This window comes from Hemiscyllium ocellatum, chromosome 45 (genome assembly GCF_020745735.1).
Source record: "Hemiscyllium ocellatum isolate sHemOce1 chromosome 45, sHemOce1.pat.X.cur, whole genome shotgun sequence".
Taxonomy (NCBI): Eukaryota; Metazoa; Chordata; class Chondrichthyes; order Orectolobiformes; family Hemiscylliidae; genus Hemiscyllium; species Hemiscyllium ocellatum.
This window is the reverse complement of record NC_083445.1, coordinates 8,866,489-8,883,670: the sequence shown is the minus strand read 5'-3', so window position 1 is coordinate 8,883,670 and position 17,182 is coordinate 8,866,489. Positions and strand designations below refer to the sequence as shown.

General features: G+C 40.1%; 1 protein-coding gene across 1 annotated transcript; it reads left to right on the top strand.

The window, feature by feature from the left end:
- Positions 1-268: 268 nt before the first annotated feature.
- On the top strand, positions 269-15,440 carry get3 (guided entry of tail-anchored proteins factor 3, ATPase). Its single transcript, XM_060855101.1, has 7 exons — positions 269-782; positions 3,982-4,129; positions 5,378-5,526; positions 8,422-8,572; positions 9,905-10,012; positions 11,046-11,246; positions 12,626-15,440. The coding sequence occupies exons 1-7, from the start codon at positions 634-636 to the stop codon at positions 12,752-12,754; spliced, it is 1,035 nt and encodes a 344-aa protein (XP_060711084.1). The 5' UTR covers positions 269-633; the 3' UTR covers positions 12,755-15,440.
- The last annotated feature ends 1,742 nt before the right edge of the window (positions 15,441-17,182 follow it).

The following is a 17,182-nucleotide window of genomic DNA, read 5'->3' as shown; positions in this document are numbered from 1 at the left end:
TGGTGTGTATGTGTGTGGAAATAGGAGTGGAGAGGTTAAAAAACAACCGCCTGAACAAATCTACACCCTCAAACTTAAACAAATCACTGCATCAACAAGAAAACGGGGCCAGCCGCCTCATTTTCCTCTCCAAAGAAGGTGGTGTCGAGGAACACCCCCCCCCCAGATATTTTGGAATAGGCGACAACTGCGCATGACTGAACTTTAAACCGCCCCAAATATTTCCCTTTCCTCACCCCACCTCAGCCGAAACAAAAACAAATTTCAATGACAACGAATCGTAACATTTCAAATTTAATGATCAGGGAGCGTGCAGGTGCCCGTTCTAAAAGAGGATATCGATTGAAATGTGCAACCGAACCAATCGGAACGCGTTTTACTAAAACGGCGCTGGACCAATCAGTGTCGAAGATGGAAGGCGGTGGGAAGGGGGCAATACGTGGAGTTTCGAGGTGCGGAATATCTCGAATGTGAGGAAAAATACCCCTGCCTTAACTCTGCTTTCGATGGCGTTAAAATAGCCCGCTCGTGAGATGATCGTGTTTTTAATTATTAGCTACAAATAAATTGAGACGTTCCCAGTAGGGTGATTCTTTCTCTCTATCAATTCTCGGTCACGTGGTACCTCCCGAGATGGCGGCGGCGGCGGCGATGGACGAGGAGTTCGAGGATGCCATAGACGTGGAGCCCCTGGAACCGACCCTGTCCAATATTATCGAGCAGAAGTCCCTCAAGTGGATCTTTGTGGGTGGGAAAGGAGGCGTGGGCAAAACCACGTGCAGGTAATAAGCGAGGAGAGACCACCTTTACCCACTAACTTCAGCATGTTAGATCTTGCCTGTATTAACCTAAAAAGAGCTGCCTCTGGAGAAGGTGGGAAATGAACACGGGTCCTGGCTCAGTAAGCAGGGATACTGCCACTGTGCCATGAGTGTCCCAACTCCAATGAATTATACTTGTTACTGTGTTTACGAAGGTCTCCTTCTTTTCTGCTGATGAGTGCAGTCAATGGCTACGTTTAAAATCGGCAGGTGTTCCTCAGCACGGTGTCCGAGTTAAGTTGTGCAGAGAAGTAGAGTTAAAGGTTCGAAGCTAGTGACCCTCCTTCAGCAAGCACATTGTGGTGTGTATAGTTAAATTGGAGCTTTGGACACTTGGGCTTAATGTGCTGCTCTGGAATATTTAGTTTTTCAGGTTTTTTTTAAGAGACCTAAGGGGCAACCTTTTCACACAGAGGGTGGTACAGGTATGGAATAAGTTGCCAGAGGAAGTGGTACAATTGCAACATTTTAAGAGGCGTTTGGATGGGTATATGAATAGGAAGAGTTTGGCGGATTATGGGTCGGGTGCTGGCAGGTGGGACTAGATTAGTCGGGATATCTGGGTCAGCTTGGATGGAAGGATCTGTTTCCATGCTATACATCTCTCTGACTCTAATATACTTGCCTACATCACATCTGTCTATGCATAACTTTCATTTCACATAAGCAAAAGGAACTAGAGAAGACTATCCCCCCTCAGACCTACTCCACCATTCAACCAGGTTACAGTTTATCTTCTGCTTCAGTCTCACTTTCTTGCATTAGCCTCATGGATTGAAAATGAAGCAAAGGGAACAGGTTTAGATCATTCACTTTTTTTTGTGCTTTCTCAATCTTTCAAAGTGAATGTGGCTGATCTTCTATGCTGATTCAACTGTGTGACAATCTGTCAATTTCAGTTTTGAATATAGTCAAGCTGACTATATTTATGTTGAAGGCATGTTGAATTCCATAAGTCAAGATCCCCACAAGTGAGAGATTTCTCTGTTTAAAGTGGTTGCCTCCTTATTGTGAGGTTATGCTACCTAGTTTTTGACTTTCCAACCAAGGATTGTAGAATGTTCACAGCATAGAAGGACATCGTTCCCACATCATGGTTACATGAGTTCTTTGAAGCACTAGTTGAGTTAGTGTCCCTCTTCCACCCCCACCTTTTGTCCTTTAGCCCTGCGCATTCTTTTTTTTTTAGGTAACCAATTACCTTTTTGTATGTCTTAATTGAACCTCTCGTCACCATATTAAGACAGTACATTGTAAATACTTGTCACTCACTATTAATGAGGCACAACTTCAGTATCCAATGCATTGAGTCCTGTGAGTAAACTTTTCTATTTTAATGAAATCATATCACTAAATGCCAAAGCAATACTGGCTTGTTCTACTCAAATCATTCAGTTGGGGCAGCCTAAATTTCAGCAATCAGTTTGTTGAGCCTTAGTTTCACTTCTGTAAAACACTTTTGTAAAAGTAAAATGCAGTGGATGTTGGCGTTCTGAAAAATGAAGTGCTGGAGAAGTTCAGGTCTGGTAACATTTGTGGTGTAAGGAATGGTGTCAATGTTTTGAGATCAATTCCTTCTTCCGCGGAAGAGTCAGATTGGGTTGCAAATGTTAACAGTTTCTCTCACCAGAGATTCTGTCCGATCTGTGTTTCTTCAGTATTTTCTGTTTTTGCATTCCTTTTCCTTGTACAGCCTTGCGCTTAATATTCTATGTGCCTTCCAAATTGCTGAAACTTGTGACCAAATTTAATTGGTTATTTTTTAATGTCATTCAATCGGGTATATTACTGGGAAAAAAACTTTTATCCTTTTTCAGATTTTGCTATCAGAGGGGTTTCTGTCAAATCTGGATTGGAAAATTTTTGTCTTTCTTTTATTAATAGTATACTTCTGAAGGAAATTTATGGATTGTGTAAAAGTAGACTTTAGTGTTCGTCCTACAGAAGGATGTGACCAGCTTTGAGGAATACCGGTTTCATCTTTTGTGTGGTGATTTGACAATAAAAGGGCACTATAGTCATTTTTCAAGGTTGCCCATATAGAGTCATAGAAATGTACAGCATGGAAATAGACCCTTCGGTCCAACCTGTCCATGCCGACCAGATATCCCAACCCAATCTAGTTCCATTTGCCAGCACTTGGCCCATATCCCTCCAAACCCTTCCTATTCATGTACATCCAAATGCCTCTTAAATGTTGCAATTGTACCAGCCTCCTCCACATCCTCTGGCAGCTCATTACATACACGTACCACCCTCTGCTTGAAAAGGTTGCCCCTTAGGTCTCTTTTATGTCTTTCCCCTCTCACCCTAAACCTATGCCCTCTAGTTCTGGAAAAAGGCTTTGTCTATTTATCCTATCTTATCCATGCCCCTCATAATTTTGTAAACCTCTGTACGGTCACCCCTCAGCCTCCGACACTCCAGCGAAAACAGCCCCAGCCTGTTCATCCTCTCGCTGTAGCTCAGATCCTCTGAACCTGGCAACATCCTTGAAAGGGTTCAGAAAAAAGATTTACAAGTTTCACAACATCTTTCGATAGGAAGGAGACCAGAATTGCACGCAGTATTCCAACAGCGGCCTAACCAATGTCCTGTACAGCCACGACATGACCTCCTAACTCCTATACTCAATGCTTTGCCCAATTAAGGAAAGCATACCAAACGCCTTCTTCACTATCCTATCTACTTGCGACTCCACTTTCAAGGAGCTATGAACCTGCACTCCAAGGTCTCTTTGTTCGGCAACACTCCCTAGGACCTTTCCATTAAGTGTATAAGTCCTGCTAAGATTTGCTTTCCCAAAATGCAGCAACTCGCATTTATTTGAATTAAACTCCATCTGCCACTTCTCAGCCCATTGGCTGAGAATTAGAGTTCAAGACAGTACAGTTTCGAGAAATATCAGCAGTGGAGTTAAGGAAAATCTCTCCATCTCAAATACATTTGTGACAGTTGCAACTTGTACTGTTCTCATGTTCCATTTTGTTTTCCACATCACTGAGTGTTGAATGTTGTCCCAAACTGCAAACTACATCTGCCATGGGTGGGGGCAGAAGAAAGGTCTAGGTGGGAATGTCTCTTTCAAATTTTTGCCCTACTGACCACTTGTAATGTTTCAGAAGGTGGCATCTAATTTGTAAATTTTTTTTCCAAATAGCTGTAGTTTGGCTGTGCAGTTGGCAGATGTTCGGGAAAGTGTGCTGATAATTTCCACAGACCCAGCTCATAACATCTCTGATGCATTTGATCAGAAATTCTCAAAAGTTCCAACCAAAGTGAAAGGCTATGATAATCTGTTTGCTATGGTGAGTAGAAATACAAGCTGTGGAGAACATAAATATGCAAATTAAATGTTTGTGTGTGTGGCTCTAATAATTTGCTTCTCACAGTGAGGTGTGTCAATAACTGATAATACAAATGTTGGTGGAATTGGGAATCCCATATGTAACAGTCAGGAATGGTAAAAGGTTCTGCAGCGATTTTCTAATGAGAGTGCAGTTAAATCTGTTACAGAAGTTTAGATTGGTACATTTTGTGCTCTGTGCTGAGATGAGCCTGATGAAGCAATCCTTAACATTGCAGCCATCAAACCTATAAGCATGATGTTTCGGGTTGGGAGGAGTTTAAAAATAAGAACTTTTAACGTAGACATTTTTTTCTGATTTTCTCTTTAAGTTTTAAACAGTGACTACAATTTCCCATTTGAGGGGTGTTGGCCTTATTTCTATGTATTTGCTTGTCATTAATAGTTCTGCTCATCTTATAAGCCATTTCCAGTTGTTATAGCCTTTGCCAAGAAAACCTAGTTAATATTTCAAATCTTGGCAGAACTCGAAATGTTAACTCTGTTTTCTCTCCAAATATGCTGTCAGACCTGCTAATTTCTCCAACAGTTTCTGGTTTTGCTTGTGTCAGATCTCCAACGTCTGCAGTGCTTTATTTTATTAAATTATGTTCAAGATCCAGTTAGACATATGTGGCTAGACAAAGTATACTATTTTGGAGAGGGCCTGCAAACTGCAGTCAAGAAACCGAACAGAATTTATATTTCTATATGTTAATTAGGGGATGTAAGTATAACTTATTACCCATCCCTAATTATCCTGCAGAAAGTGGTGGTGAGCTGCTGCCTTGAACTGTTAAAATTCAGGCGTAGGTAAATTCACGATGCTTGTTAGTGAGCAAGTTACAAGATTATTGACGATGGCAGTTACCCCAATCTATCTTTCAAGTCAAAATCTGCTTTCTTATCTTAGTTTATAAAGTGCCTTGGTGTATTTCTTGATGTTTAAAAGTGGTGAAGAAGTTCAGATCATTGCCTTATGTTCAAACTACTCCTGCTTCATGCAACAATGAAAGGAAGTTATTGCAACTGTCAAAGGGGTAGCTTGCTAATGGAATGAGAAAACAAGGTTAGAATTCTGGGAATAAAACATTTTCATTTACCCGCTGTATGAACAAGGGCCAAATTCAGTAGTTTCAAATCCTGCAGGAGCATGGATTTTAAGAATAAACATGCAGAAACTTTGCGGCTTCTTCCTTTCCTCATGCAGGAAATTGACCCAAGCCTGGGAGTGGCGGAATTACCTGATGAATTTTTTGAGGAAGATAATATGCTAAGCATGGGTAAGAAGATGATGCAGGAAGCAATGAGCGCATTCCCTGGCATCGATGAAGCTATGAGCTATGCTGAAGTAATGAGGTAATGTGGGAGGGAACAGAATTTATTGTTGTCGCATATGCCTAAGTACTGTGTAAAGTTCTGTTTTGCGTGCAGTACAGGCAGATTATAATATGCAAGGACATATTGATCAAAGGGTATTTAGAGTGGGGCATACAAGGTTATGACTGCACAGGAGGTGCGTGGAAGTAAGATCATCATTTAAATTTGAAATTAGAGAGATCCATTCAGCAGTCTAATAACAGTGGGGAAGAAGCTGTTGTTGAACCTATTAGGATGTGTGTTTAATCTTCTGTTTGAGACTCTTTGATAGAAGAGGTTGGAAGAGAGTATAACTGGTGTGGTAGGCATCTTTGATGTTGGCCACCTTTCTGCAGCAACGAGAAGTGTAGATGGAGTCCGAGGATGGGAGTTTGGCTTTCATGATGGTCTGGGGTATGTTCACAACTTTTTGTAGTTCTTACGGTCCTCAGCAGATTATTTGCTGTCACAAGCTCTGATGCATCTGGACAGAATGCTTTCTATGGCGCATCTGTAAATGTTGGTGAGGTTCCTTGTGGAAATTCCGAATCTCCTTAGTCTCCTGAGGAAGAAGAGGTGTTGCTGTGGAGGACCAGGACAGTTTGTTGATTATTGTAACTCCTAGGAACTTGATGTTTTCGACAGAAGAGCATCATTTAGCCCCTCCAGCCTGACCTGCCATTTGGTGACTATTCGGTGACCTAGCGTTATTTATGCACCTTTGCCTCATATCCCTTAATGCTTTCACTTCAGCAAAATGTCTATCAATCTTGTTTTTTAAACAAGCACTTAATCTAGCATTGATTACTATTTCCAGAAGGGTGTTCTATCATTTTTGTATGTATGGTTTTATTTCTGAAATGTCTGGCTCTAGTTATAAAACTGTGCCCCCTCATTCTGTACTCTCCAAATCAGGCAGTTCAGTTCTTTCTGCTATTCGATTTATTTTATATTTAGTACTTTCATCAAATCACCCCTTAATCAAAATTCAAGGAATTACTTGCACCCAAAAGTAAAGTTGTACAGCATTATTTTAATCAAAAGGTATTCTTTGTGAAATGCCACACCAATGGGAAAGCCAACGGACACTTTGTCTGATTGGATGATTCTTGGTTTTCAGCCAAACAACTTTGTTTACTAATTTCTAATATGCCTACGATTAATCACTGTGTTCAATGGCAATAAAACTATACAATTTCCATAAAGTTGCTTTGTCTGGTTTTCTCAGAGCAGTGTTGCACGAACAGGCAGGCATAGATTTAAAGCGATTGGGGTTGAGTGGTTGGGATTAATGCACAGCCTGAGAGCAGAGTGGAAGCTTGTTGAGTCGAGGCTTTAAGATGCAATTGCTTGTTATCTGAAAAGAGTGTATAGGGGAGAAAGATTGGAAATGGCAATAGGTGCATCATTTCAGAAAGCCAGTACAGACATGATAGGCTGAATTGCTGCCTCCTCTGCTGCACCTATTCTTTAATTCTGTGGTCTGATTTAATCAGGTTCTCTAGTTTTGTTTAAATCTGTAACATATAATCCATATGATATGTTTTAGTGTTTTTATTTTTGAAAGTTGAAGTTGATTAGTGTACACGACTTCCCCATGTAGCTTTGATTGGACCCAGCATGGAGAACCTGCATCCTGGCTTTCAAGCAGAACTGAGGTGGAACTGCTACATTTATCTTTTGTCCCTTGTGAATGCTTTTGAGCCTGATGAACTGCAATAATTATGGAATAATCTCATTTGGATATGGTAATATCTTTGGGAATTTAAAAGGTTCCCATGCACTTTGCCCCTTGATGTGTATTGGGAACACATTAGCAGAAGCTGTTGTCAAGAAGGCCTTCGGGAGTGATTAATGATTGAAATGCATTTCCTAATCAAGTAATGGAGAAGAAAACCTTGGAACTGTTTAAGATGGCTCATGGGAGTGGTTGGGAGACTGTATGAGATAACTATGACATAGCTAAGATAATATCCTTACCTAGAGAGTAGTTACAACCTGGACTCATTATCTCATGGAGCAGTTGTGATTTTTGGGAAAGCTTTAAGGAATAGAAGCTTGCGAGACAGGGGAAAAAAGGGTTATGCTGAAAGTGTTAGATGTTGGGAGGGGATTCGTGTTGAATATAAATACCACTTTGGATGAATAACCTGTTTCTGCACAGTAAATTTATGTAATATTTCAAACTCTTACCAGTTGTGAAATCTATACTTTGGATTTGAAAATGTTACCTTTTTAATCATTTTTATATTTAGAGGATCTGAATTAACCCAAATCTAATTTGAAAATGCATTGTTTGGAGTAGGGGTTTTAATACTGAGGTACTTGCTGATCTGATTACAAAGTGAAACAGTAGAAAGTAAATCCTATTGCGCACTGAATCCCCGACCCACTATTTATTTTAGTAGATCCAGGTCACAGCCTCTGAAAAATTTAAAAGATGTATAATCATAATGTAATATAAGATTAATTAAGATCCCATTCTCAATGTTCTTGCCTATCAGTGACACAGTGAATTATTGTGGCTTTACTTGCTTGTTGATCTATACTAATAGTCATACAGCATGGTAACAGACCCTTCGGTCCAACTCGTCCATGCCAACCAAGTTTCCCAAACTAAACTAATCCCATTTGTCTGGTTCACATGTAATTTATGTAAAATGCTTGATACAAACTTAAGCATTGCAACATTGAGTCTTCACGTTTTGATCCACTTTAAAAACATGCTTTTATGGAATTCTAACATTGGTAAGGTTCCCAAACCTCTGTCAAATTAAGTTGTTCAAGCATATAAAATTGGTGGGCACTGGTTCGCAGGGGAACAAGGTTCCAAGAATGCATTTGCTGTAGGTAGTTTTTAATATCCTTTTGTTAAATAATTTTGTGTTTTTACAGGTTGGTGAAAGGCATGAATTTCTCAGTGGTAGTGTTTGACACAGCACCAACAGGGCATACGTTACGACTTCTGAACTTTCCGACTATCGTTGAGAGGGGACTTGGGCGACTGATGCAAATTAAAAACCAGATCAGCCCTTTCATTTCCCAGGTAGCATAAGCCAATTACTTAATTTGCTCTGGAAAAGTTTAGACAATATATTGACAGTAAATTGGTGCTAAGATTGGGATTCTAATTGCTCTGTCATTGGTGCAAAATGCACCTTTTGTAGTATTTTTGATGCCAATGGACTAAGAAGAGATTGAAAGTGAAATTGGACAGCATTTCTGCTCCTTGTGCTATCCAGTGTTGGCAACTTTGTAATGCTTGCAAGTGTAGAATATTTTTCCTATGATCAAATAGCCTACCAACAATTACTTCATGTTTACATGTCGGGAACTGCCACTTCAAAATAATAGGAGGTTACTGCACAAGTGGAAATGGTGAAGCACAAAGAAAGGAATAAGATCAGAAGGAAGGAAATAGAGCAACATTTATTCATTGTTTATGTATTTTAAGCATAATTTCAATTCAGTCCCTGAGGCACTGTTTGATTATGGGGTCGCCCAAAAGTTTGTTTTTAAGTTGTATGTGTTCATGTTGTAAAGCGTGGCCATTGCTTTGAAATCTGCATATATTTGACAAATGAGCATAGGAATTAGGAGCAGGAATAGACATTTTGGCCCTTTGAGCCAGCTCTGCAATTCAATAAGCTAACCTAGATCTGGTTGCTCCACATTCCTGCCTAACCTGTCAGTCCCATGCTTTTCAAGAATCTATTTAGATCTGCCTTAAAGATATTCGAAGACCCTGCTTTCACCCCCTTTTGAGGGCGAGTGAACCAAAGATTCATGGTCCTCTGAGAGTTTCTCCTGTGTCTGTTTTAAATTGGGAGTCGCTTATTTTTAAATGGTGACCCCAAGCTCTAGATTCCCCCACAAGAGCAAACATCTCTTCCAAATCAATCCTGTCAATACCCCTCTGGTTACTATCTGCTTCAATCAAGTTGTATATTACTCTTCTAAATTGCACAACCTAAACAGGGAATACTCCATTATACAGCAGGTGGACTAGGTCTTCTCCCAGTTGACAAACAGCCAGTCTATTCCAGTTAAGCTGAGCAGCTGCTACATATGGAAAGTCTTGATATGCATGTTGGTGAATCACTGGTGTGATAAATCTTCATATTGTTCACAGGTTTTCCATACTTAGTGTGCATTTGGATTATTAGCATTTTAATGTTAAAGCATGTAGTTTTGGAATAGAATGAACTAAGGTACTTTCTGTGTAAGTGCATTGACCTTTTAAATTTTAAAAAATCTCTGAGATGTTCCGCAAACATTTAACTTCAAATAATTAGTACTTGAATTGTTGGTCGGTCTGTGTCATCTTTCTACTGGTTGTGCAGTCAAACTATTTATTTAATCATTGCTAACATTTCAGATGTGCAGTATGCTTGGACTTGGTGACATGAATGCAGATCAACTTGCTTCAAAGCTAGAAGAAACCTTACCTGTCATTCGTTCAGTCAGTGAACAGTTTAAAGACCCGGTAATTATCACTTTTTTTGTTCTCCTTTGTTTGAAGACCAGTACTGACATGAGGACTAATGGTTTAACTGAAGTTGTCATTGACTTGGTAGTATTGAGATTAAACTGCAGTGTGAAAGATCATAGCAGTCACTGAACCCTTTTTTCTTTTCAATAAATCTCATGCTAGTCCACTGATTCTGGAATTTGTGAACTCTGGTTTGCTGGTCCAGTACTACAGAGGAACTTTGATTATCTGAATACCAATTATTCAAAAATTGGATTATCCGAAGGAGATCTAGAGGTCCTGATGGAAACATTACATTAATGACGCGTTTCCAACAGTCATCGCGTCTTTTGTTTCCAGTGATTACGCAGGCATCGTCTCCAAATGACTGACTGCCCTCTCGTGCCCCCTCTCGCATGCTCCCTTCCCCAGATAATCTCTTCAACATTGTCCTGTACAGGGCAAAAGTGGAACCTGTCAAAAAAGGTGTGTGCGCGCGCGCATGCAATTTGGGGGGGGAGGGAGGAGCGGGGCTTTTTGTGCTTTTGCAGTCTCATGAACGGGGAGCAGACTTTTAAAAACTCCGTACCCCAGAGGAAAGGCATTTAATCAATTAACTGAATAATTTATTATCTGAGCGAAATAGTGCCCGCCATCATGTTCAGATAATCGAGGTTCCCCTGTATACCTCCTTAGCAGCGATGCTCTAATAATTGGCATTACCTGGACAAATTGAATGAATTGTTAATTTGTGCTTTAAATTTATCATTCTGGGAGGCAATCACTTCCGATACTGCAACAGTCTCCTAGTACTGCACAGAAGCAAAGGCCCAGAACCTGTTCTGAAATCCTGGTGTGGAGTCATAGCTGCCTTGAGTCATGGATATTTTTGCTATTGAATGAGACAATGAGAGGAATACTGGAGAAAGTTAGGACAAAGTGAAAGGAAGTGTGAAACCAAAGCTGATGCTTTTACTGCAATTGCCACTGTTGGATGAACTCCAAGATGACCGTTATCTACTTAATCTGTTTTCTGGCCTTTTCACAGGAGCAGACCACCTTCATCTGTGTTTGCATTGCTGAGTTTCTGTCCTTATATGAGACTGAACGACTAATTCAAGAGTTGGCCAAGTGTAAGATTGACAGCCACAACATAATAGTAAACCAACTAGTATTTCCAGACCCTGGGGAGAAACCGTGTAAGATGTGTGAGGCTCGACACAAAATCCAATCCAAATATCTAGACCAGGTAATGTTATAATGGCATGAACTTTCTATTTTGTTTGTATTTTGCACAGCAAATGTGACCAGCCACCATATGACCAGCAATATTAGCCTCATGCTTGAATTGGATCAGGTATTTGTTTAATGCATTCTGGGTTTGAGCTCATTTTGGATTATTCATTTGAAATGAGGTGCAATTAAGAGATAGGAACATTAATGTTAGCTTACCGCTATGCCAGCATCTCCCTATGTTCCTTTCTAATTTTCACTGCTGCTGTCTGCACCTCCAAGGTCAGTGTATGCCAGTGATTTCTGGAACTGAAAGTCATTGAGTCCTCACACTGATGGATGTGTGCCAGACTCTGAGTAGCTGTCCAGGCACACAGCTTCAAGGAACCATTCATGGTCATGTTAGCAGTAATTCACAGGTTCAGGCTTATGTCTGAGGACATAAACAGAAATTGCTGGAGAAGCTCAACAGGTCTGATAGCATGTATGGAGACCAAAGCAAAGTTCATGTTTTGTGTTCTGTGACCCTCTTATTTGAATGTTTTGATGCCATGGGTTCAGATCCCACCGCTGTAGCTGGTGAGATTAACAAATTGATTCATTAATAAATTTGGAATAGAAAGCTGGTGTCTGTAATGGTGATCATGAAAGTTATCAGAGTTTTTAAAAAAGCACCTTGTTCACTTAAGGAAATCTGGTATTCTTATCTGGTTTGGTCTACATGTGCCTTGAGATGCAGAAATGTAGATGGCTCTTCCTTGAATTCAGATAAAGGCCATCAGGGATGAGCAATAAATCCTGGGCTAGCCAACACTACCCACATCAAATACTTTCTAGAAAAAGGACTTGGCTGTTCAGTTTCTTCAGTGTGTTTGATCATTTAGTCAGATTGTAGCTGTTTTGTAGTTAAACTCTAACCCCCTCTTTGACCTATTCTCTTGATGTCCTTGCTTTCAAAATCCCTTTTGAAAATTTCAAATAACTCAGGAGGAGTTTCAAATTACCCCACCCATCTGTTGCAAACAAATGCCCCAAGACCTTTGAAGGTGGTTCCTCAAACTTGTTTTAAGATTGTGGGTGATTTGCGTCAGAATGTGGTCTCTTTAAATCTTTTTGCATGGCTCTATGTGTAAGGTAACTTAAAGGCACCGACATGTTTGCGGTCTGCATGGAGGCTTTCTGATTTCTGAGCGGCTGCACAGCTTAGAGGGAACAGTAATTGTGTCCTCTTGTTATGAATTTTTAATAGTTTCTCAGTAACTATTGCTCGACTGGCACTTTAGTGTGTCGAGTGCATATCCAATTTTCCCACTAAGGGGTAGTTCATCATTTGCACCTCATGTTCTTTTTGTCAATAAGATTACTTTAGTTTGTCTCTGTCTGTTTTTCTTTCAGATGGAAGATTTGTATGAAGATTTCCACATTGTGAAGCTCCCATTGTTACCTCATGAAGTCAGGGGCACTGACAAAGTCAATACTTTCTCTAAACTCCTGCTTGAGCCTTACAAGCCACCTAGTAAATGAACAGACTTCCCTCATTCCGTTTCAAAACTGAGGCAAAGAGATCCAAGATTTGTAATTTATTAACACTATGTTTGTAGGAAGGAGTTGGGGAGGGGATGCCTGGATGTTATTTATTGTTTTTGATCAATTTTTGATTTCTGGTTATTGTAACTTTTAAGGAGGTGATTTTGCATTGCCTATATGTGATCTCAAGACGTTATGTCAAAGTTGTAGAATAGAGCATTATGTATCTACAGCTTTATTCTGTGATTAACCACTTAAAAAGAAAATGGCTTTTGAGCTTCAAACTCTTCCCCTCCTGTTAATGATTTTCTGTCCCCTCTCAAGTGACCCGATGTCTTGAGGACCCAATGCATTTTCTGTAATCCTCCTTCCAGTAGTGGTTCAGTTGCGGTTGCTGCTTCTCCAGTTGAACACCTCAAAATGAAGTGATTGGTTTACTATAGGAGCAACAATTATATTAGGAAGCAACAGTGACCCCTTTCCTACTCCCCACCCCTGCCTCATTCCTTTCCACAGATGCTGCTATCTAAAAATAGTGTTATGAAACTGGCTCATTAAACACTTAGACACAAGCAAGCTACTCTCATATAACTCCAGGTTTCATCTCTGCAGCAATTGAAGTTGTTCATTATTTATGTGAATGTGAGCCAGCTGCCCAATATTAGGCAATAAGTTCACATTTTTGAGACCAATTCAACATTTCATATATCTTACAAGTATTTCATTAGAGTCTTCCTTATTTCACTCACCTATCCATGAGGTGAGCACACCAAATACATCTTCTGTCTTTTTCAGAACGTGGGTTATATGAGAAAGCTACTCGCATCCTGACCACTGACAAAATACTTAAAACGGTGCATTAGGTTTAAAAACTTATCTGGCATTGCTTGTTCTGGTGTTGTCAGGCATCAGATTTGATTTAACACTTACCTAAGATTTTACCTGTGTTGATATGCTGCTTTGAATGCTCTCCGTGCTTTATGGGATCTTCTCCAACTTGGAAAGGATCTTAATGAAGAGAATGGGCTATGAAGAGCCTATGCACACTTGGTATTTTTGAAACCTGTCCCTTTTGTTGCATTGGGTCTGTTTGCAGATTCCCTTGTAGCCGTTGTTTTCTTTAACACTGTTCATGGTTCGACTCTGGGCCAGATGGGAGTTGGTCTGGAGCCTCTTCCCTGAATTTGGGGTGAGGGGTGGGATTGGACTGTTTATACTTTCTGACTGAACCTTTGCATCTGTGAAATGGCTCACCTAGTTTACCATAATGAGCCATTATGGAGCAGGAAGATCAAATGGTGGGCAAAGTACAGAGGTCAAAGTGGTGATGTTTGCCAGGGCAGGAGTGGACAAGACTAGCTATGGTTCCTGCTGCTTGTCCTTGTCTGTATTCTCCTGGGCTGATGAGTATTTGGAAATTGCTTGTTGGCCTGACACCTGAAAGTGACCACTTAGTACAGAATGCTGTCTAAACTGTGCATGGTGTCCACCTGACAATCAACACCTTTTATTTGAATGGGGGCATTTTTAATGTGGGGGAACAAATTCAATAAATACCTAATTATTCATGGTGGTTTCACCACACACAAGTACTGAAATTGTTTTTTAATAGTTTGTGAAGACTGTGATGAGTTGTCTTGAATGCATAATTCTGAGACTGTCGTTGAAGTCAAAATGCAGACTAAATACTACAGATGCCATACACTACTCGGTGACTGCAAATTGTGTGTTTTATTTCCCTCCCATATCGAGGACTGCATGTTGAATGACAGATCCACTTTGCTCCAGTCAGTGATCTGAAAATGGTACAATAGATCGAGTTTGTGTTTTAATGTTCCGGAAACTCTGGTGGGAAAGACAAGCTTATTTAAAAGGACTAGGGCAATCATCACCTGCTTTCTGTTCACTTTAGACAATTATCTACTCTGCAACAGACACTTCCCATTAACTAAACAGACAGTTCCTCGAGTTTTAACTAACCAACTCTCATTAAAGAAAGATGGGCAGAGAGATGGAGGGAAGAATACATAACCCAGAATGCTTTTTTTAGATAAGAAAAACAACCTGCTCACAAACAACAAACACAACTCATGGATTTGAAATTAATCCTATATTTTAATTTAAAGCCCATCCCCCAAAGTGCTTTTCTGCAGAGTGACCTTTTGGTCGCCTCCAATAGCTCATTTGATTCCAAATGTATGCCATGTGGTTGAGTAGTATATGTCAGTGGTTCCCAATCTATATTGACTTGACAGAATCCATCCCATTTAAGGGAGGTGGTCCAATATTTAGTATCTGAAGGTAGGTCTGGTAAAGAGAAATTTACCTGGGATTCCTACTCCTGAACTGTTTGTAGGGTGTCTGAGCATGGTTGGAAGATACACATTTGTGGGTGACGAGTGAGCAGAATGTACTTCAATGAATTGATAGCTTGTGACCCTGCAAAAAGCAGTGATAAGGGCGAGATACTGGAAGTTACCAACTGTATGACCAGACCCTAACTATCAGCAGAAGAAAGAAAATTATAGAGAAAAGCTATCTTTTTAAAGTAGTAACACTAATTGTTATTAATATTGTTTGAGTTCAGTTTAAATTGTACAAGGGCAAACTTTATTGTATTGTTTACAATAATTTCTGGGATGGAGATGGCGACTAAATGAATTAAAACTCTTGAAATATATAATTATTTCAGGCTACTGTGTTTTTAAAAATAAAAATGCAAGAAGGGCACTTGGAGCTAGCAACTTGGCTTGTTATATTGTGTTACAGAGACGCTTCTGAGAGCAACCATTCCACTTCACAGAAGAATGTGGGAGCAGTGATGATTCCTTGGTTTCTAATGTTTTGAAGTTGCTCACCTTTACTGACATAGGCCAAACATAGCAGTTGTAAATCAGAATCTTCCATTATTGGACCAAGCCTGTCTCCTGAAAGAAAGGATCACCACATTTTCCATTTGCATCTGCCTCTGTGGGAAGTCTTACAAACTCAATCAAAGGTAAATATGTAAGTTAGCTCGCTGAACTTGTTTTCAGATGTTTCGTCACCATACTAGGTTACCTCAGTGAGAGTCTTTGGTGAAGTGCTGGTGGTATATCGTGCCTCTCCATTCAAGCTCAGCAAGCTAACTTACCTGAGCTACAAATCTCAATCAAAGGTAGTGACTGGATATTATGCTAGACATAAGCAGCGTTACAGAATTTTACAGCATGGAAGACAACAGTTTGGTTAAAGACACCTATTATTAATCCCTTGAAAATGATCAAATTTGATTTCCATCTTAGCTCTCTTTCTCCATCCCTGACTGTGGCCTTCCAAATTTCTAAATCTAAAACATTATTTGTTTCATAATCCTCAGATTGTGCTTCCACCTCCTAGTTTTAGTAGGGTGTTCCATTTTTTACCAAGCTTTTAAATCAATTCTGCTTCAACAATTAAGTTTCTGTTGAATGCTAATCCACTGTCCATTGCAAATGGATTTACAGCACTGTGTGTGTATACCTACATCTCCAGAATGGTATCATTTCAAGACAGTGGCTCACCACCACTTTCTCTAGGATAATTAAGGAATTGCACTAAATGTTAACCTAGTCAGTGACACCTGTGTCCAATGAACAAATAAACAATTTAGTGCAGGTCATAGATTGGGACCCACCATGCTCAGATCTAATGTGAATATAATTGCTGAAACCCCAAAGTAATTATTGCCCCTGAATAGTTGGGATCCTGTTGTTAATTCCTGCATTACATGCTGGGTAAATCGGCATTTCTGTGCAATCCTTAATTGCTGTGGAGAATGTATTGGTGAGCTGCTTCCTTGAAATGCTGCAGTCTATTTCCACAACTTTGACCCAGCAACAGAGAAGGAACAAAGATTTAGATCCAAGTCGGGATGTTGTATGACTTAGAGGGGAACTTGCAGGTGGTGATGCCCTTGACCCTCCAGATGGTAGACGTCATGGATTTGGAAGATGCTGTCATTGAAGCGTTGGTGAGTTACTACAGATACACTGCTGCCCTCTGCATTGGTGATGATAGGAATGGATAATGATCATGTTGGATGGGATGCCAGTAAAATAGGCTACTTTGTACTGGATGGTTTTGTACTCATGTGTTGTTGAAGTTGCACACGTCAAGGCAATTATTTTATCATGCTCCTGACTTGTGCCTTGCAAATAGTGGACAATCTCTCGGGAGTTAGAAGTACCACAGAACCTTTTAGCCTGTGAGCTACATTTGTAGCTACAGTGTTTACATGGCTGGTCCATTTCAGTTTCTGCTCAATAGTAATCTCTAGGATGTTGATCGTGGGGTAATTAGTGACATAGTGCCATTGAAGGTTGTGGAAAAATAATTAGTTTTTCTGTTAATGGAGATGGTCATTGCCTGACGTTTGTGTGCATGTTACTTGCCACTTACCACCTG